This window comes from Acanthopagrus latus, chromosome 5 (assembly GCF_904848185.1).
Source record: "Acanthopagrus latus isolate v.2019 chromosome 5, fAcaLat1.1, whole genome shotgun sequence".
Classification (NCBI taxonomy): Eukaryota; Metazoa; Chordata; class Actinopteri; order Spariformes; family Sparidae; genus Acanthopagrus; species Acanthopagrus latus.
This window is the reverse complement of record NC_051043.1, coordinates 17,872,146-17,892,681: the sequence shown is the minus strand read 5'-3', so window position 1 is coordinate 17,892,681 and position 20,536 is coordinate 17,872,146. Positions and strand designations below refer to the sequence as shown.

General features: G+C 39.3%; 2 protein-coding genes across 4 annotated transcripts; both read right to left on the bottom strand.

Annotated features, from left to right (window-relative positions):
• Positions 1-454: 454 nt before the first annotated feature.
• nipsnap1 (nipsnap homolog 1 (C. elegans)) lies at positions 455-8,143 on the bottom strand. Its single transcript, XM_037097659.1, has 10 exons — positions 7,928-8,143; positions 5,529-5,656; positions 4,782-4,827; positions 4,004-4,098; positions 3,555-3,625; positions 3,234-3,374; positions 2,709-2,740; positions 2,485-2,579; positions 1,687-1,770; positions 455-1,187 (listed from the first exon to the last, which is right to left on the bottom strand). The coding sequence occupies exons 1-10, from the start codon at positions 8,002-8,004 to the stop codon at positions 1,123-1,125; spliced, it is 834 nt and encodes a 277-aa protein (XP_036953554.1). The 5' UTR covers positions 8,005-8,143; the 3' UTR covers positions 455-1,122.
• A 158-nt stretch (positions 8,144-8,301) lies between these two features.
• Positions 8,302-20,477, bottom strand: lrrc74b (leucine rich repeat containing 74B). Of its 3 annotated transcripts, none has more exons than XM_037097656.1 (11): positions 20,040-20,477; positions 19,095-19,314; positions 18,313-18,455; positions 16,194-16,326; positions 15,026-15,232; positions 12,798-12,907; positions 11,549-11,664; positions 11,054-11,132; positions 9,865-9,960; positions 9,683-9,773; positions 8,302-9,550 (listed from the first exon to the last, which is right to left on the bottom strand). In XM_037097656.1, the coding sequence occupies exons 2-11, from the start codon at positions 19,285-19,287 to the stop codon at positions 9,519-9,521; spliced, it is 1,200 nt and encodes a 399-aa protein (XP_036953551.1). In that variant the 5' UTR covers positions 19,288-19,314; positions 20,040-20,477; the 3' UTR covers positions 8,302-9,518. The 3 variants fall into 3 exon arrangements, with proteins under 3 accessions (XP_036953551.1, XP_036953550.1, XP_036953552.1); XM_037097655.1 differs by having other exon boundaries at positions 20,102-20,477; XM_037097657.1 differs by lacking the exons at positions 11,054-11,132; positions 11,549-11,664 and having other exon boundaries at positions 20,102-20,477.
• Between the last annotated feature and the right edge of the window lie 59 nt (positions 20,478-20,536).

The following is a 20,536-nucleotide window of genomic DNA, read 5'->3' as shown; positions in this document are numbered from 1 at the left end:
TATATATATATATATATATATATATATATATATACACACACACAGTAGGAATAATTCCAGAGCATATTTTTTGGATTTGTATAATTAAGTTTACTGTTATAACTGATAAAGAAATAATTATTGTATTGGCATTTTACCTGTTGTTTACATATTTTTCATACACAACACTTTGTTGCAGTTCAAGTCCCTTCCTATCATTTAGGAGGGTCAGATATGAGTGTGATGGAGTAACAGAGTAACGTGCCACCAGAGAATCTTGTTGCGGACCCAGAGACTGAAGTTGGGTGTGTGCTGTCCTGCCGTGTTGTGTTGACAAAAACCCTGGCTTTAGATACATTTATCATTCAGCTGTATATCTTAAAATCTGACTGGGTAGAGCTCCCAAACTCCAGTTTCCTCTCTTTGTCTCTGCAACCTTGGCTCTGTATATTAAAATGACCAGTGACCACGTTGCTTTGTGTCGGTCAACTTTTATTTTGAAAATACTGTCAAATTCATATCAGAAGTAACATAGACGCTCCTGAAAGGCTCTTTACACCTTACTGTAAATTTTAAATCAGCACAATGATGATCAGAAATTTTAATGATTGAGGTAGTCTGACACATTTTTTATTGATTGTGTGCATTTCACAGTCACATCTGTGAAACTCAGTGTGATCTCATTCAGGTTGATTCATTTCCAGCCATATAAGTGTGATCATAAAAATGCTGGGTGGAGACTTCATTGTGAAAAACAAATCCACGGTCCATTACCGTAGTTCATGGTAAAAACAAAAAACAGGATATACACCAACTGTGCTCTTGCTCATGTAATTGTCATTTTATATTGTAATAAAGATGCAAGTAATGTAATACATATGATCTGGCATTTCATTGTGCTCATTGTCACTTCTTTCGTTCACATGTTCGAACTAAATTGCAGCATTTCAGGATTGTCAAATAAATGCACACAAACTCTGCATCATTACATGTCATGACTGGTTGGCCTCTGTGCAAATATACTCTTGGAAAATGTTTTTGTTTACATACTTAAAATGTAACACAGATTATCTATCTGATAAAAAGAAAAAAAAACATTGTTCTGGCAGTGGGCGGATTTGGATTTTGGAGTTTCAGTTACTCTCATTGTAAAGGTGAACTCTTGGTGGGAATCATTATTCTAGACTCCATGCTTCTGATCAAAGGCACTGAGGAGAGAACAGAAGAAACATGTTAAAGAGAGTCAACATCACCTCAAAGACTGTGGACTTAAGGAGAATTTCTCAAGTTGAGACTTATGATGATATGACTACATTATTTTCAAAGAGGTCAGCACATATCTCGTAAAGTAGAGTTAATGAGTTCATCAATACCGCCATCACATCATGTTCACCCTTTTTACGGTCCAAGATATATAGGCCTTCCTGTTGCTCAAACATCCATCTAGCTATAAATGTGTTTTTATGAGGTGAAACAGAACAAATACTGTTGAAACGACACAATAAAGCCATGTCCAGGTGGCACCAAAACAACCCATTCCTGGATACATGTTTAGTCACTTCCCCCCTAATATGCCAATTCATATTGTATATATTTCTGTGCTTACCCGGTTGCTTTGCTTTTTGCTTTCTTATGATCAGCTAATCACCCATGGCTAAATAGTAGATTTCTTTTCAGGGAGTATATGTGTATTAATTTCTGTCCTACCTGTATAATACACAGTGGAATCCCATCCCTCCTTCAGCCAAGCAGAGTTCCTCGTCTCGTCCCGGGACTGGAGGCTTTCATAAGCTGTTAATACAAGTAACCAAACCATACATTACATTAGGTGTAATTGAATTTACTGTATATATCTTTGATATATAATGTTTTGGTGTTGATATTCTTAGAAGGTTGATTTCAGGTAAAAATTAGTTTTAGCTGTACAGATCATTTTGAGCAGAAATAGTCAAATAGCTTGGATTAAACACCTCAGCAGCTGGCAATCTGCAGAGAAAGTAGAAGCAAATTAACAACAAACTTGCCCTCGTTAGTCGAGATGTGTAAGCTTGTGTGTTAAATTAATAAAGGATTTTTAACTATATCAGAGTGCCTCTGTCTTACTGCCGACGTGTATCATGGACTTTCTTTGCAGGTAAGCAAGACAGTCATGTTTTTTTGTGTCTTTTTATTTGCATAACAATAAACTTTATCTGTGAACAGAACAGAACAGAACAGCTGAGGAGAGACCCATCTTCCAGCAGGGACACACATGCAATAAATGGAAACCAGGTTAAGAAATTTGTGGATTGTGAACATAAACTGCAACATTGGGACCCGTAGGGAAAAATAATTGCTGTGTTTCTACTTCCCATCAGTTTTAACTCATATGCCATCTGCTCGTACAGACTCAGAGCTTGTTTACCTGCAATTTCGTTCAAGAGAGCTACTGAAGCTTGCTCTTGCCTCATTTACAAACACTCAAAACAATATGTCTGTGGTAATGAACATATGTTACATACTCACCCCACAAATGATGAACAACATACAGGTCGCCGATTTGTGAGAAGAAGCCACCCACTGCTTCGTTGTTTTCCTGTCTGTATTTGATTGCCCGTGCCCTGTTGTAAGACATGTTATTCTCAGAGGTGTAATAATCACCCGACTACTGCAATATTTGATGTTTACCCTGGGAAAAGTTCAGGCAACTGATATCATAAATTTGTTTAAAGCAACTTGTTGAGCCTTACCAGTGGTTTCCCCATTCTATCATAGTTCCTGGCTAGAACACAAATGAGGAGGTTACATATTAACATAGTGCAAACTAAAATATGACATTAAATTAAGTTACGTCATTGTTATGGTTTGCATACATGTACACACACAGCCTGATCAGGTATGATGCAGTCAAGCCAATTTAACAGCACATGAATAGCTTGTTTATTTAACACAGTATTTGCCACATGAGCCCCGAAGGAGGAAGAAAGTTGGTGCTGGTTGCACACACATTCTGCAATAGGTATGTTCTGAACCACTTTGTTAGGTACAGCTCTCCATGTATGGACAGTTCACTCCTCAGTACAATGAGCCAGTACTAAAATGTGCCTCATCATTAAAGATGAACTGCATTATAGGCAGTCTCAAAGTGCACAATTACAAATTTTATTTTAACATACTTTCGTTAAACATACATGTTAACAAAAGTCCCTTAAGTCATAGAATCACAAATATGATCTATTAATAATATAACAGTAAATAGGTGCAATTTATGTTACCTTGAGGTGATAGGTGCGCATTTCATAGATGCAGGGTCCTGGTCTGGGCAAGGGTTCATTCCAGAAACTGAACTCCAAGAGGAGCTGATTTCTCCTTGAAATCAACATTTTTGCCCTTTCTTTCCGAAACTCTAAATACTCCTAAGGAAAGTAAAACATTGTCATTAAAATAAAGAAAAAGAGGAAGAAGTAAAAAAGAAAAGGAATAATATAAGATATAGAGAACAGAAAATGTGCACGGTACAGACTGAACATAATATTTGTATTACATATTACAAAGGTGTAACAAAGGAAACAATTAAGAAGGACTTCATAGCCTACCTTGTTATTGTTCAGCTTCGTCAGGCACTCAGTCAGAGCTGGGTAGCCTCCTCTGTATCGCCATAGATGCACTGCACAAACAGAACAGCAGATGTCACTGCAGCACTGTGAGAGGACTGATGACACCCACACAACTAAGAGATACAGCACCTACATCACCATGTGAGCATGTTTTGCTGTGGCTAAATGTTTTTTTTTTTTTTTTAATGTATACTACATATTGTAAATCATCATAAGGAGAGGTGTTGGCAGTGAGTCACTGTGTCTGTACATTTCTCTGTGATGCTCTGCCAAACAATCTACAGACAAACAGTAGCTACTCAAAGTAAGTGTTGTTGTTCATAAGGCCTTGAAACAGAAAAAAAAAACCTGGTGCAAACCGTGACTGTGATCAATATGAGGTGACACTTTATCAGCTTCTCATCATGTCCTCTGTTACTGCTGCTTACCAGCTTGGTCTTGCTCTCCGTACCAGGTGTTCCAGCTTCCCACCACTTCACAAGGGTACTCCTGGTCCTGATGGAGCCTGTACTGCACCTCAGCCCTACAGTCAATATTAAAAGAAAACACAGAGTATTTTATGTGAATGCACAAACAGTTATAAAATACTGTCATTTCATGACAATGTACAACTAGAGGGCACTCAGAGAACATTAAGCCCACATTGTTCAAGTTGTTTTTATACCTAAAAAATTACACGGCTCGGGATGAACACTGTACACTGGCTGCCTTAGTGCACCTAACTTTGTAATTTAGGTTTACAAGCACATAATTTAGGTGCACATCAGCACATATTTAACACATGATGTAAATTATTGTAAACAGGAAGGTACAGATCATTTTGAGCATTTAAATCACACTCAAATCACATCTCAGTAGGGGTTAAAAAAAAACTTTCGTAGAGTCTTCAATCGGAACTGCTGAATATCAGGCACACCTGTGCGACTAATGAAGATGTTTAGTCGCACTTGACAGATTTCAGGGCACATGTGTGACAGCACATAGTCACACTCTGTAGCCTTGCATTAATTCTATTACTTCAATTATTGTGAAGGTGGAAAACTCTAAAATTGTGCCATTAACAAAATCTCCTTACCTGCTCCTTGGCTCAAAGCATAGCTTCCCTAATTTGTCTACCACATTTTACAGAAATATATTTTACAAATATAACCTTTCAAAATTTACTTTTGACAGAAACCTAATTGAACAAGCAGTGAATGTACTCACTCTAGACTGTTGTATGCTTCTAGGCACTCTGGTTTGACATTGTGAACTGAAAAAAAGAGAGGCAGACTTATCAGAAATGGGCGGGTTTTTTTTTTAGAATACAAGCAACAATCGAATTCTTTCAACAAAGTAATTTCACACTCCAATTCAGCAAAGTCTTCTATATACAAAACAGTTTCGCTTTCAATGGGTTATAGGCTATGGCTGATAGAGTGTTCAAATTGAAATCCCTACATGGTGAGATGTACGGCACACAAAAAAGATCAAAGCCTGGGGAGAGTGATAGATTTCTCTTCATGAGACAGACACAGTTATTACCACAGACTCAAACAAAAACCAGACAAATTGTTTTGATGTCGCATACAAATCTTCACACTGTACAGCCTAGACACATCACGCTTTTTCTGTACCACTTGTTGCTGCCTCTATGTTGCATTATGTACAATACAATAACAAATAACTTGTTACACTACAGTGGAGTCCTGTGCTTGTCTCGTGTTGCTTTCAGTTTTTTTCTGAGGTCACTGAGGCCAGTGTGGACTGAATTGAATGAATATGATTTATTTAGTTCTTTTCTGCAAAGACTACAGATGATAGCATGATGAAAGTCAAACCGGAGCCCATTTCATTATAATATCATAATCATAATATAGCATAATATAGCAGCATAACTTTCACTTGCATTTGGCCTTCTGCTTTGAGGAAATTAACCTTTGCTTGTGAGTAGGTAAAAGAGCTTGTGCCTACACTGAATTTTATACAGGTTGCTGGTCTCTTTCTTTGACAGCAGGTTGGAGTGGGCATCTTTTCTGGCATCGACTTTGTGCACGAACAAGGAACGGAACCAGCCTTTGTCGCCGCTCTCTGAAAACCTCCTACACAGAAACAAGATGAAAGAAGTTTCACAAAGGCTTGGAGCAACAACATAAAACAGAGAAGTTTACTGATATAAGAAAGACAAACTTAAAAAGGAACATGGAGATACGGGCTAAAAGATAGTCATGCTTATATCCTTTGATATGATAAACATGCATACTGTATGAGTGAGTGGCCAGCTTGGGTCTTCAGATTTAAAATTATTCTTACCCCTTCTGAAGAGACTGAAACATGATTCACTTTCAGAAGTACTGTTAAAATCAAACAGGCATCGATCTGTAAGAATGACTGTCTTTCAAAACCAGACAGCCTTGAATATGTCATGTGTTCAGACTGTTTCAAAGAAAGTGAACAGGTATAGGGCTATGGATATGGCATTAAAACAAAAAGAAAAAGGTTCTTTGATTCTAGCGTCTTAAATGTGAATATTTTCTGGTTTCTTTACTCCTCTAGAAATATCTTTTGATTGTGGACAGAGCAAGACATCAGAATTTAGTCTAGTTTAGTTTAGGGCCATTCCAGAGGAGGACATAATTTTTACTAAAATGTCCTCCATTTATGCTGATTTCTTTTGGTTGGTATGAAAAACTTGAGCTATGCCTCAGGAGGAGAACTTTTTTTGTGGCAGATTTTCTGAGGAGGCAGCATGTTTTGTTTAACACGAGATGCAAAATAATTTGTAAAGCAAGTAAATGTTATTAATCAATTGAACTGAATAAAATTTATTGAATTGAAAGCCTTTATTGTCATTATACACAGTACAATGAGATTTAAAAAGCAGCTCCGTAAAAGTGCACACATAATTAGCATAATATAAAAGACCACTTAATAAATACAATACAATACAATAAATACATTACAGACAATCAATCTGCAGATGTCATCTAGGGCTTTTTCCACAATTTTCATTCTCATTCTCTCAACTAACTAATCAAGAAAATAATAGATTCATTGACAATGAAAATAATCATCAGTTGTGGCAGTAATTCCAACTAGTAATACATCTACATTTAAAGCACTTGTAAGTACATAATAACAAACAGGATAGGCTTGTTCTATAATTTACATATAGCTTGTGTTTTAAAAACGTGAGGCTGAAGCTATGTCAAAAAACTCAGAAAACCTCGTCACCTTTTGTAAAGGCATAAACTAAAATTTGAAAGCAAGCACTGATTGATAAAATGTGTCAATGGAACAAGGAGAAAAATTGTCAGCTGCTTCAGCGGCTTCACGCAGAATATGTCTACTCATATGCAGTGTTAAACTGAGCTCCCACACTCAGCTGGACACCAAATCCAAGGGCATTTTAGTGACTTTCATAGCTTTCCCTACACTATCAATTTTATAATAATTCTGTAACCGTCATAAAGCTGCTTAAATGTCAACATTAACCTCAATTTCAGGATTTCTCACAGGACTTCAAGTGCTGTACCAATAATAGCCCGAAGAGAACAGCTGATTTATGCCCACTTATGGATTAAGGAGCTATATTGTGCATGTGTTGACTTGCACTTAGCACTTTCAAGGCCGTCTGTTAATTCACAAACACTTTCGAAGGCTTTACTCCACATTCGAAAATCCATAAACTTTCAAGGTCAGTGAGGCTCTCTTTTTAATAACTGTATGGGCCAGTGGCTTTAATTGGGAGCTATAATTAGATACAAATTTCCGTGGCTCCCTCTCAATAACAACAAAGTAGTATTGAAGCCAATAACTTGTTTATGAATACAGGCAGCCACAGAGTAAAACCAAAGCAGCGTGGAGGCAAAGATGAGCTGCTGACAAGTTGTGGTTACCTATAATACAGCTTTACAGGACAAAGGTCAGATGTCCAGCAAATGATTAAAGCAGGTTTTGGAAATCTGCCTGGTTGTTTTGTGAATAATGTCCCTGGTGTGTTACATGAAGGCTATTAGCCTCCGAGAGCATAATGCATTACATGTACACAGTGATTCACCATTAGCATTTGGACTATACAATCTGTTGCACTTGAGGGAAGAAGAAACACAACATATGGAGTCACGCAATTAACACATGTGGATGGGGAAAAAATGCTTTTAAATTAGTTATACTAGTTTACAGTTTGACACAAAAGCGTCTGTTTAATTGTTTTAGCTGAACTCATATTAGACAGCGACCTAACGCCGTGTAATAAATGACAACAAGTGGAGTCCAAACATCCACCTTTAACGGCTCTTTTTAATAAACATTTAGCTAATGCTGCATGAAAAATAAGTCTTCTTTAGCTAACACATTACACGTTAGCTTACCTGGTCGCGTGGTGCAGGGGCACAAAATACCTGTACAACACCTGTCCTTTCGACAGCACAGGACCAGCCGTCGCCATGTTCTCCTGTTGAGTAAAAAAAAAAAAACTTCTCCTGACACGCAAACACACAGCGCTCTGGTTAATGTTTAGCTCCCCTCTCTCTGAGGTAATCTCTGTTTTGCCAACCGGGTTTGCCCGCCGGAGATTTAAAAACACGCGTGACTCTGTGTGACGCAGTACGCAGTGATCATTAGGCTGCGCACAATCGATCAGACGTGATTAGTTGAGTGAGTGCCTTTCAATGTTAATTAGAAACGTTGCTGATAGACGTATCCCTCTTCTTTAATCAACAAATGCCCGAGTTCATATGTTTGTTTCATTTTATTTTATTTTCTATCATTTTATTTTATCTCATTTTGATTCTGTTTGGCTCATAGGCAGCATGCTTTGGAAATCTGAGTTATGCTTTATGTATTTTTATGTAGTCTGTTTTATTCTCATGACAGGTTAAAACATAATAAATGATACAAAACAACAACAAAAACAAGGATAATAATCATAAAAGAAGAAGATGATGAAGAAGAAGAATTTTAAAGGCCAGGGACTAAGAGGTAAAATAGGTCAGAGACACTTGACTGAATGACTTGAATTCTTCCTCCTCCACGAGTTAAGTGTGAAAACAAAATGCAGGCATATATTATCAGAACTTAAATTACCTACTCATTATGACCCCTTCTGGAAAGTTAAACGGAATAATCAAATTTATTATCCAATATATTGTAACTTGAGTTTTGCTGCTTATCCAGTGTTTTCTCTGCTGAGGATCAACAGCTGAAGTCATTTGATGTCCTAAAGGCAGCTGAGCAAGAAGTACTATTTTATTTTCCCTTTCCTTTGAGCAAGTGTACAAAATCTGAAATTCAGGTAAAGTCCCTGGACACTGTAGCCTGTTACAAAACAGCACTGAGATAAATGTCTGCTTTCCATTCCTGCATCTAAAGATTATAAAAAAAGGTCTAACTGACAACATGCAATGTAAGATTTTAGACAAATTCCAGTATAGTTTTGGTGTTATTATTAATTATTACATTATCAAAATACAATGAGATCATTTTGGCTGGAGCGTGGGAGAGATAAATGTCTCCAAATGACAGCTTACTGTATCTATCACTGTTTGAGTTGTCCTGCTGCAGTAAACAGGACTCTTATCTAATGGTGGACTGTTCTTTTAAAGCTGGTTTCTCTATTAGACTAGTCATGCAGTACTTAAATCCTTTTTGTGCAACCCACTTTCGCTTCTTTTCATACACAATGCGGTGCTCTCTGATCCTTTCCATCATTCTACCCACTGACATTATATAACATCAAATCAGATCATACCTAAAAAGAATCATACTCAATACCTGTATTGTATGCCTGTGTTCAATGACTTGAACAACACTGTGTTACAAGCACACATAAGCACACACACGCTCACACGCACACAGAATCATCTTTATCTTGAATTGATTGGGTATTTAACACGTTTTATTTCATCTAAATGCATTTCTTTCAGACGAATATTCTCCCATGGCTCTTTAACATAAAAGATTTTATCCTTTCATGCATCCGTCCTTTGGTTCATCTGTCAATGCAAACGTCCACAGAGCTTTGACAAGACTTCAACTATCTTTTCTGGCATAAAAGTACAGCAATCACGCGTTTTAACACAATACACACAAAAACATTTTTCAAGCTTTTGCTATGCTGAATGTACCAATTCTGCCCCCGTGAATCACAGTAAGCGCAGGGAAATTTTCTTTCAGTGCCGTATACATGTCTTCAAAATCCTGGTTCACTGTGATGTCCTAAAGAGAGGGGAACACAGAGAAGCAAGTGAATATGTTTAAAAATGAGCTATGCAGAAGGTCTCATAGTGGTGGGATATGTGTGAGTTACCGAAAAGTCTAATGCCTCCATGGCTGAATCTGGGTTATCCTTCACAGACTTCAGGATGCCGAAGCACCCTGCATTCTGGATGGGATTCCTCCCCATCTGGCCAAAGACAAATATTATAAAAGTAAGTAAATAATGCACAGATGTCTTTACTGTGGGTTTCGTTCTAAAAGTGACAAAATAAGTTAAGACAACTAAAAGCCTTACAGACCAACTGAACACCCCTCGCCTCACCCTGCCCTGGCGCTAGAGCCAGTGTTTAACATGACCAATCTGGGCCACCTGGCAGACTCTGCTCCTCTAAATCCCCCTTAAACTTATACACATTTAAAAGATTTCCACCCCTTACATTGGGAATTATATGCCGGCCCATTTCTTGGCTGGGACCAGTTACTTCCAGGAGTCTTTACTTTGGTCAGAGCCAGGCAATAATTCATTAGAGAGCTTAAGAGCTGCTGATAGGCGGACTTTGTCAGCACTGAACTGAGCCAGGTTAACTGCTTCACTTATTTTTTGTTACCAAACACTGTTCCTCGTAGTCCTACCAAACTGTGCTAAGTATTAACTCATTACCTCGATGTTAAGTTCACTACCAGTAAGTCTATAATAAAGTCATTGCTTATGACGTGAACCCCAGTGAAAGTCCTGTGTTTGGCCCATTCATCACTGTGACATTGTCCCTATGCGGACTATGCTGCTCGTATATGTCTCCTGACTTCCACGAAAGCCTACTTGTACAAGCTAATCACAGTACACTGGTACTGTTTCCTCTTGTTTCAAATATTTATGCTAAGCTAACTTTTGCACAGGCTGCAAATTCCAGCTTCATATTTACAGACATACTATATGAATGGTAATGCCCTTTTTATTGAAATGCAGGCAAGTAAGTATAGCCTTACAGTCAGAAAGCGAAGCATGAGGTCAAACTAAACTTGAACTTACTTTAAGAACTGACAAAGATGCTCAAGTGATAAAGTTTAGCCACTTGTCTTGCCTAAGAAAACAGGTGACAACTATTTCAGTTATGCAAATGCAAATTGAATTGTGTCTTTCTAAACTTTTGACTAACTGAACTCTGCTTGGGCATTGACATTAAAACAAAGTACAGTGATCCATTTACTTTATCCCATTTTATCCACTGATGCCCCCCATTGCTTTTCAGGCTACAAGCAATCTCTTTTCAACAGCTTACATTCAGGGATTTGATTGTCTTGTTTACTTTGAGGCCCATGGCTAGGCGAATGGCTCCTTCAGGGGGTATGCGGTTGTTGCTGTGGAGAGTAGTAGGTAGAAAACAAATGGGAAAAAAAGTGTGTTGGAGTGTGAGGGAAAGCAATCATGAAGTGTTATTTTTTAAATGGCATTATTCATCCATGTGGCACAATGTCTGGAAAATTTGTGAGGCAAGCTTTGTTTTGCTTGAATTAAAACGAGAAGCAGAGGAAACTGAACTTTTGTTTAGGGTTTTCACTTTCAGAAATATGAAAAGATTTATTGCCAAACCTCAGAAAAACTCTCAGAGGTGGATTATTGTATTAGTTTGTATATTGCACTTAATACCATACAAGGGACAACATATCCTGTGCTCTCATTTGGGATTTATGACAGAACAATCCAAGCTGCCCCATTTAACTTTTACTATAGGATAATGTGATTATCAGATAACGGACATAACAACGGCTCCTACCTCACATTCAACTCCTCCAAAACACTGTTCTCCTTCAGAGCCTGTCCTAAAGCAATGGCTCCTTCTTTACCAAAACCATTGAAAGAAAGATCAACGGATTTAAGGAAAATGTTTCCCTAAAAATCAGAACAGAAAAAAAAAATCTCTGGTAGAGTAAGACTTCAAATGCAATAATGAGTGAAACTGGAACAAGTTCTCTAACAAGCTAAGCAGAGGAACAAAGAAACATCTTAATTCAAAGCTAGAGAACAGCAGTATCAGTAATAAGCCTCTCAGGACCTGAATCAATCAAAGCTGTCAGTGCAGCTTACTGATCAGGGTACCCTTGACCATCTTGGTCATTAAGATAGGGAGGGAAAAAGTGTCTCTGCCTCTCCTGCTGTGAGAAGCTTAATGGATACGTGACCAGAGGGCTGCTTCACAAGCAGGATAAAATGGGTTAGCCAGGTTATGATATATAGTATCCTCCTCTTGTAGCAAATAACAACCTGCACAACTCAATCATAACATTAAACTTAATATACAAGTTTAGTTTAAACTTAATCAGCTGGGTTCTCATTACACAGTCACTCTACTAACTCCCTATTCTAGTCTTTGCTTGCCCTAAATTTGACTAACATTTGCTAAACCTTATAACAATAGTTCAGCAAGAGTGAGCGTCTGCATCGAAGAGTGGGAAAGATGTAAGAATCTTTTCTTTAGAGTTCAAAAACCCTGATGGAAAACCAAATAAAGTGTTCATTTATTTTGTCATCTAGCTTCCTTGACAAGAGACAAGGTTTGTGCAAAACACAATTCAGAGTTGTTATAGGTTACATTGGAAAAATACCATCTGGGACAGAGCACTTAAATCTGACAATAATGGTCTGCATTATGAATGATAAACCTACTCTTCTTAAATTCTGGCGAACATCATTATGTCCTGTTAAAGACATCCATTTTCAATAGCTTAGTGCTTACAAATGTTGAAACGCCATCTTGAACAGTGGTTTATCACTTGGCAGCATTCTTGCTTGCTATAACACCACCTCCAAGTCAGCTCATATATACATGTGTACTGTAGGAATGTTGATATGGTCTATTTCTGAATGTGTATATATGGTGAATGGGCTGATTTTGTTCTAAACTTAATGTGATGTTTCATATGGTATGAGCTCAAAAAATTGTACTGTCCCAACCAGTCACTGTATCACCTGTGGATGTTGTTTTCAAAAGCGAGAGTTCAAACATTGATCACTAGGTGCATTACCCCGAGGCCGTTGGCCAACATCACAGCTCCTCTCCCACGGATGCAGTTCCAGGCAAGACTTAGCCATCTCAACCCTGTGTTCTCTGACAGAGAGTCTCCCAGGATTCGCCCTTTAGATAGGAAAAGAAAAATAACGGCAGTCTGACAAAATAAAATGCTACACTATTTAAGAACATGTCTAATATCCTCAGTGTTACAATGCATTCTTCAAACCAAACATAAATCATAGTTATCAGACGATCTGTAATAGTCTGTATCTGGAAAGTGGAGCTCTGATACTGGAAAATTATTCGCATCCAGGAAAAGATGACAGATATCTGGCAAGAAAGCAAAGTCAGAAGTCCTTATTAAAATGAAGCACACACATTTCTTCACTCTTTGGAGGTAACTTATCTCATCTCCAGTAAATTCCAGTGAGATGGTGTGATTGTGTGTTTCATGGCCTGGTAAGTGAGGGCTGCAGAGGCAGAGAGCTCAAACACAAAAGCTCCCCCATCATCATCTCACCCTCTTTATTATAGGGATAGGAAAGTGCATGGCACTCAGCAGTTCATAATCATAGAAAAAGACATACTTACTGTGCTCGGTTGAAAAAGCAATAACACCATAGCATGACTGTCAGAGTGTTTGATTGGTATACTTTCTCTCAGGAACCTACTATATGGAAGAGTGCACTCAAAAAACGAATGAGGATGTTCTTTGATATTTCAGCACTGGAGAAAATAGAATTGAATATGCGGGAATGAATCATAGCGACGCACATGGCAATGAGACAGGGCGATGTGTCCCCCTTCCGAGAGACAGATTTATTTTCTATCACCTTCATCAGATGCTTTCTCCTCAAGGTGCCTGTCACAAAGCTCATCCACATCATAATTGAAAGAGGTTTTAATGAAGGCAAAATGTACTTGACCTTTGAATGCCACAGTCTGCTGCTGCCTGCTGTCTTATGACTGCTTAGAGATAAGGCTGCACCATTATGCCAAACTCATGCTGCGTTCATGAGAATGGTTTTCCAAAAGTCTGATTGCACATGGTCATAATTTCAGATAATTCTGCACTCTTCATTGTAATTGGTTAATTTAAAGGGCCTTAGTGTAATCTCAGGCACTTGATTTTAAACTGGTCATTCATTAACACGTAAACAAAAGAACACATATGGATACGTTTTGGTTTCAAATAATAAAGTCATCAAAATGGCTTCATTTCGAATTCAACTCACACTAGATGTGAACTTTTTCAGTAGCTATTGTTTGCTCATCTGCCCACGTGTTATTTCTGCACTCTTGTTCTGGTGTTGTTTTTCATGGGTTGGACTACTTAAAGAGAAATGAAACAAAATGTCACTGCTGCAGCATGATCAGCTATTCTGACTGTTATAGACTGGTTATAATCTTGCCGCAGCTGTCTGAAGCTTAAGTTAAGTGTAGTTTGTAATATATTGCCAGAATTAGTTTTCCTCCAATAATACAGGGGGCAACATTTAAAGAGTAAACAACAACTGCTGCTCGTTGCTAGCCATCCTAATGTGTACCATTAGTTAATCAGCTACCTTCATTAGATTTCTCTGAAAGTTCTTGCACACTGTTGTTTCTTCACATTCTATTGATATCATCACAGTAAATGTTTCGAATGTTTGAATTATAATTCTGACCATTACAAATTGCCACTTTAAACTTAAAACCCCTATCCTGACCCCATCTAACACTTTTGGAGGAATTGGAGCACTGCCGGTTGTGTTGGATCTCACTACTGCTCGTGTGGCTGAATGGGAACAGATCCCTGCAGCCAGATTCCAAAATCTGATGCAAAGCAAGAGATCCTGTTAGTGGAGGCTGTTTTTAGCAGCATATTCATATTTAACAATCAATGTTTGACTGTCACATGCTTTGTGGTGCAACCACCGATTTTTTGAAAAGGCCAGATTTAAAGGTTCACTACATACAAAAGTTGACTTTTGAGTCTTGTTCCAAATTTACAAAGTGGGCCTTCAAACTTCAGAGCAGATCCCTGTTGTAAAAGCCTCAGACTCATGTACATCTTATACCTATTTAATATCCTCTTCTAACTTTGCCACATACTATCATGTGCTGTGAAAACATGCACAATTATGTATCTCCATTATAAATCTTTAATATTAACTTGATAAAAATGTGAGACATTGGCTCCTTTCTTTGAGAGACGACAATAAAAATATGAGACCTTTACAAGCCTTATTGCTATGCTACCTGCATGCTCTCCCAGAGAGTTGTGGCTGAGGTCGAGGTGCTGCAGCTTGGTGTTGGTGATGATCGCTGAGCCAAGGTGTTCCACAGACCGGTCCGTGAAATTGTTTCCTGATAGATTAAGGTTCACCAGGGTGCTGTTCTCTTTAAGCATACCAGCCATGGCTCTGGCTCCATAGTCCCCAAGACTGTTGTCGGATAGATCCACCTCTGGATTGGCACACACATGGGTAAGAGGTCAGGTGTGATGGAAAGAGGTGAAAAGACCAATACGTGGAGGGAGAAAACTGAATCACAAAGAGGTATGCAGAGAGAACAAGTACAGGAGAGTCTTTGCTGGTTCAAAAGATATTTTTTTCAAGTTTTGTGCTCTTCTGTGCATCCATTTGAGTGTCTTTATTACAGTTCGATTTGGTATCCTGACTACTGCTGAAGTTAGTTTCGGAAAAATAGTTATTGGTAACTCCCTCCCTTCCTTTTTTTCAGTCTGAAGTCCATCAGGTCCGAATTTTTTAGAGGACCAGTGTGTTAAATGGTGACTGGACCCCCCTTTACCAAAGGTCATCTCTAGAGCCAGTGTTTAATTTTTCAATTCCAGGCTACTGGAAACCAAGGCAGTGCAACAATCTTATGTTTTTGGACCGCTGTGTGTTATTGCCAGGCCATCAAGTACCGACTCCTGGGGTTGGTGTTCAGCCCAAAATTCTAGCCCGAAGCGTCAATATTTGACAACCTGGGAATGATCTTCCTCCTGAACCCTTAAGCCAATTTTACATTGTGAGTCATTTGAATTCTGGGTTGGCTAATGTCTGCTGCAGCGTCAGAAACATATCCACTGGCAACTAATCTGTAATATTTGGACTGGATTGCCCCTGAAAGTTGAATAGTGGTGTATGATAAAGACTGTTAAAAATAACGACAGCAGCCCAAAGAGCCTGCATGACTCACAGGAGTTATTCTCCATAGATCCCCCCCATAGGTTCCTGATCTGCACACAGGACTGACATTTAACAAATATGAGACAGGGACCCCAGATGTTAAATGGTGTGCCGTGGCATATAATTGGGGTGAGAGTGGCGTATGAGTGGGAGTGAGGGTCGCACTTTTTGCTGGAGAAGACAGATTGAGGGAGAAGGAGGGGAGACTGTGCCTGAGTGCCAAGTAAAACCACCTGTAATGTAACAATTTTCCTTTAACATCTCGGCGATAGCAGCTCCGCCCATTCCCTCCATCCAATTATCTCGCAGGTTCAGCCTCAGTATTGAAGTGTTGGTTACCAGGGGAACCGCCAGTGCTTCGGTGCCCTGCAAACACACAACCAACCACCACCACCATTACCACCCCCCCCACCACCCCAAAGTGAAATTCTTCTGTTTGTTCACTGCAGCAGTGTATTTTCTTATCTGTATTCCAGTTAAAAGAGTACATGTGCTGATGCAGGTGGGCAGAGAGAGAGAAAGAGAGACGTGGAGAGAGAGGAGGAGGAGGAGAGAGAGAGGGATATTAAACCTGCGTGAGACAAATGAAGCAGAAGGGAGCTGTGTGGAGGCGTGGGTCAGAAATGAAGCTCGCAGAACATGAAAATTATAGTTTCTAGCACGGCTAATGAGAAAGTTGAGCGTGTGAAGCCTTATGTTAACTTGATCTGAGAACAGCAGAGCAGAAAACAGCCCCGTCAGAGCACAGCACGTTTGAATGCGCGTCGTGGACTCCCTCCATGCAAGCCAGTCAGTCTGCAGGACATTAGATAGACGACCTTTGCTTAACTTCTATTCTGCGTGATTGACAGGAGAGGACTTTTTAAAACTCCGATTCAATCTGTCTGACTGATGTCACTGAAGCTGAAAGCTCAGGAAATGGCTTGTTGGGAAATGGATTTACTCCTACAACTTTCATTTACAGCACTGTGAACCAGTGGAAACCTGTAAAAATGTCAAGCTGTGTTGCTAAGAGCTCCAGGCAACGTATTTTCACATTTCAGAGGATGTACAACCACGGAGCAATTTTACATTGATTAATCATGAGAAAGACAACTAATTGTTATTGACTTGAGGGCTAAAGCAAGGCACAACAAATCACGAGATAGACATATTGAATTGTGTTTTTCAGAGTAGCCTTTATGGTAAAAAGCAACTCAGCATGTTCATTAGATCATACATTTGGTTTTGGTAACGTTTGTTTTAAACCTGACGTCTGTATCTGTCATACATTTTTGTGTTTTATGAGAAGATAATAAAAAAATAAGAATATTTCTCCAGAGGCAAACTCGGATTTAGATCTACTCAGTGATCTCTCTCTCCTCCTTCAAAGAGGCAAAAGATTATTTATGTTGTCGTGTTCTCAAGATCCATATGAAGGACAAGGTTTATGCAATTTTCAATGTAAAGTGTACTGTAGAGATCTATTTCCTGGGAAACGCTTAACACAGTGCTCTCTAGTGATGATCACTGCGGTGCCCCTGGAGGGGAATGTGACTTTGAATTAATTAGTTTTTTTTTCTGACCAAAGGTCTGGGATGATGTGAAATAGCGTAAGTGAGACAAAAAAGCTCAAATATGTGTAGGTCTGCACTGAGAAGGCAGGTTCAGTTCATGTACCTTCCTTCCTCCTGGTGAAACTGATGTGATGAGCAAAAAAAATGACCCTCAAGAATGTTATGGAGCTAAGACAGACAGTCAAAGGAACTGTATGGAAATGATGCATGGAGGGGGCTTCACCTAACGGCTCACTTCATCAAAAAACAGAAGTTCTTCTCCAGTACAGAGCAACACTTTCATTAATTTGGAGACGTGTTTTATTCTCTGCCAACTCCACTGGGAAATATCTGGCTATTTAGTTGCTAAATGCTCCAGTATGTTCACAAACTAGTCACTAACTGTGTCTATCTGCCCTTTGCTGCTTTCACATGTCACACTTCAAAAACATGAAACTGGGTTCAATCCATTTCAATTTGAAGAGACAAAGCATAAATAAATGTAAGATTGTGTAACACAACTAAAACTTTAAAATTTTTATGAACTAAACTTTCACTGGACTTTCACCTCAGTACTCGTAAGAATATTTTGAATATTACTGCCTATAATACTTTTGAATAAAACGTTTTTTGTTTTTTTTTTGTTTTTGTTTTTTTTAAACAAACAGCTGTTACTGTCACTAAAAGAATAAATTGGACACAGATGGCTGCTCAGTGGCTGCTGATGAAATGTTGTTGGCTTACACCAGGATTCCAAATTATAGAAACCATGGAATAAAGTCATAGAAGTAAAATTATATATAAATAGATGAAGTACCTTAGGCCCCAGACCACGATGCATCATGGACAGCTCGCTATTTTTCATTTGCTGCAGGAAGTTAGAGGCAGGTGCCACCTGTAACTTCTCACACGCCTCCATGTAGCTCGTCTGGCCCGTCGGGTCATATGCATCCTCCTGATCTGCAACGTGAACAAAGACTGTAGAGGTTTAGCGTCTGTCTCAATTGTTAGCTATCAATACCTCTTTTGAAAGAAGAGATGTGGCACTTCTCCTCCTCCGGAGGACCTTTTGAGTGTGATATTGAAAAGTCCCTCATGGCTGATTTCGCCCTGTCAGGGGAGCTCATTCATACCAGATGGTTTTCACTTCTGGTTAAAAGGAAGCCTGACACAAAGACTGAGATGAAATCATTAAGATGCAGAACAGGGCTCAACATGTGTGGGCGGGCGTGTGTAGGAGTTTCTGTTTTTTTTTCTTTTTTTTTCTTTCTTCTCTGAAATCATGTCGAGATTGAGAAGATGGAAAACCAGAAGGGACAAGATTAACAGACGGGGTGACAGGAAGCCTTTGTCTTATCAGAGCAAGTTCAGATGAATATTTAATCAAAACTCACCATCAAAGTCCTTTGCACAGTTGGATAGAATATTATTTTAGGTCATTGTTAAACATACGCCTCACACCATCAAGCAATTTCCTATTTTCTTTTTTTTTTTTTTTTTTATAATAGAAAACATCACACCCATCATCACTTTAAAATGGCATAGCTCTCCCACCCTATTTGTCTCCCTTTTTCTATCCAAAATCACTTATCTCTATACCTCTGAGCTCCAGATCTGTGTCATAGTCATCATCAGAGTTCACACGATCCTCTCCTCCCAGCTGCTCTTGTTTAATGTCTTCTTCTTCTTCCTCCTCCTCCTCCTCCTCCTGCTCTTCCTCTTCACCCTCTCTTTCACCTCCAATAAGCATATTCCTGTCGGGGCTGGAGTTTTGGCTGTTTGGCCCCTGCATGTTGACCTCAGTCCGGATCACTCCTCGCTGGGCGGAGGATGACAAAGTAAGACACTGTGATTCCCTCAAAGCGGCCAGATGTTGACAGCTTGAGTGAGGAGATTTGACAGATTTGCCGTCAGGAGAATAAAACTGAGGCCTACGATACTGATACCTTTGAACTACTGAGTCCATCAATGTCGAAGGACCATTTCAAACTGTTTGCAGCACTAAATCCATTCAGTTGCTTGCACCAGAGGCTGTTTCTGCTGTATTTCACTCCCTTTATTTCTCGTCCTACGGAAACACTCACTACATATCTCAGTCAGCCATGCCGTATATTGTTATTATCAGGACTAAATAGGCCACTTATAAATATCATTATTTGGCATTTGTGCGGTACTGCACATGTCCGAGGGCACTCACTGTGGCGCATACCGCCCTGTAATTAGACTACATCAAGGTGTAATTAAAACGGACTTTCGGCGTGAAACTCCGAGTCACCTCTGTTCAATTAATTCATGTCAATACACAGGTCGGATGAATGAACCATAAAGAGGAAATAACAGATCTTTAGTGTCTGTTTTTCAGACTTTATTTCCTTGCCTCGGGGAAGGAAAGTGCTTAGATGTGCCAAGAGGTGGAACTCTGGTCAAGACCTCTTTTTGTACCCCTACAGAATATACTGCCACTTAAAGTCCCTTTCCTGTTTCCTATTTAATCTCAGCAAGCTTCATAAAAATCTGCATCTGAACAGTGCTTCACTTGCCTACCTGGTTGTTCACACTCTCCTCTCTCAACAGTTTGCACACTTGGCTGGATGTTAGCGTCCTACCTCCCCCAGCTGTGGCTTCTCACTTTCTGTGTCTGCATCACCATGTTCCAGCACAGAAGGCAGCAGCGTCTCCTTGGCCAATTTCCTCCCATGAACCATGAGCACGACACTGAGTAACGGTGATACTGATACTGAGAAAGATATATTTAGCGGCCGCAAATTTCAAATTTTGCTTGTTTGTGTTAAGACTCAATGTGGCGTAAAAATATTTATGCTCTCAGTGTAATCACTGCACTGCATATGACCAGCAGGTAGTGCAGGGTGTGTTTGCACAGCCCATCTTGCTCAATGGGAGGGTCAAACATCCCTGGGCTAATTAGAAAGGCCAGTACTGCTGTGCATGACGGCCGGTCACCAATCAGAGTCAGTGTGTAAAGTTTGGACGGCTTGTTGTGTTGACGAGTTGCCATGGTGCCGAGAAGCATCGCTGTATTC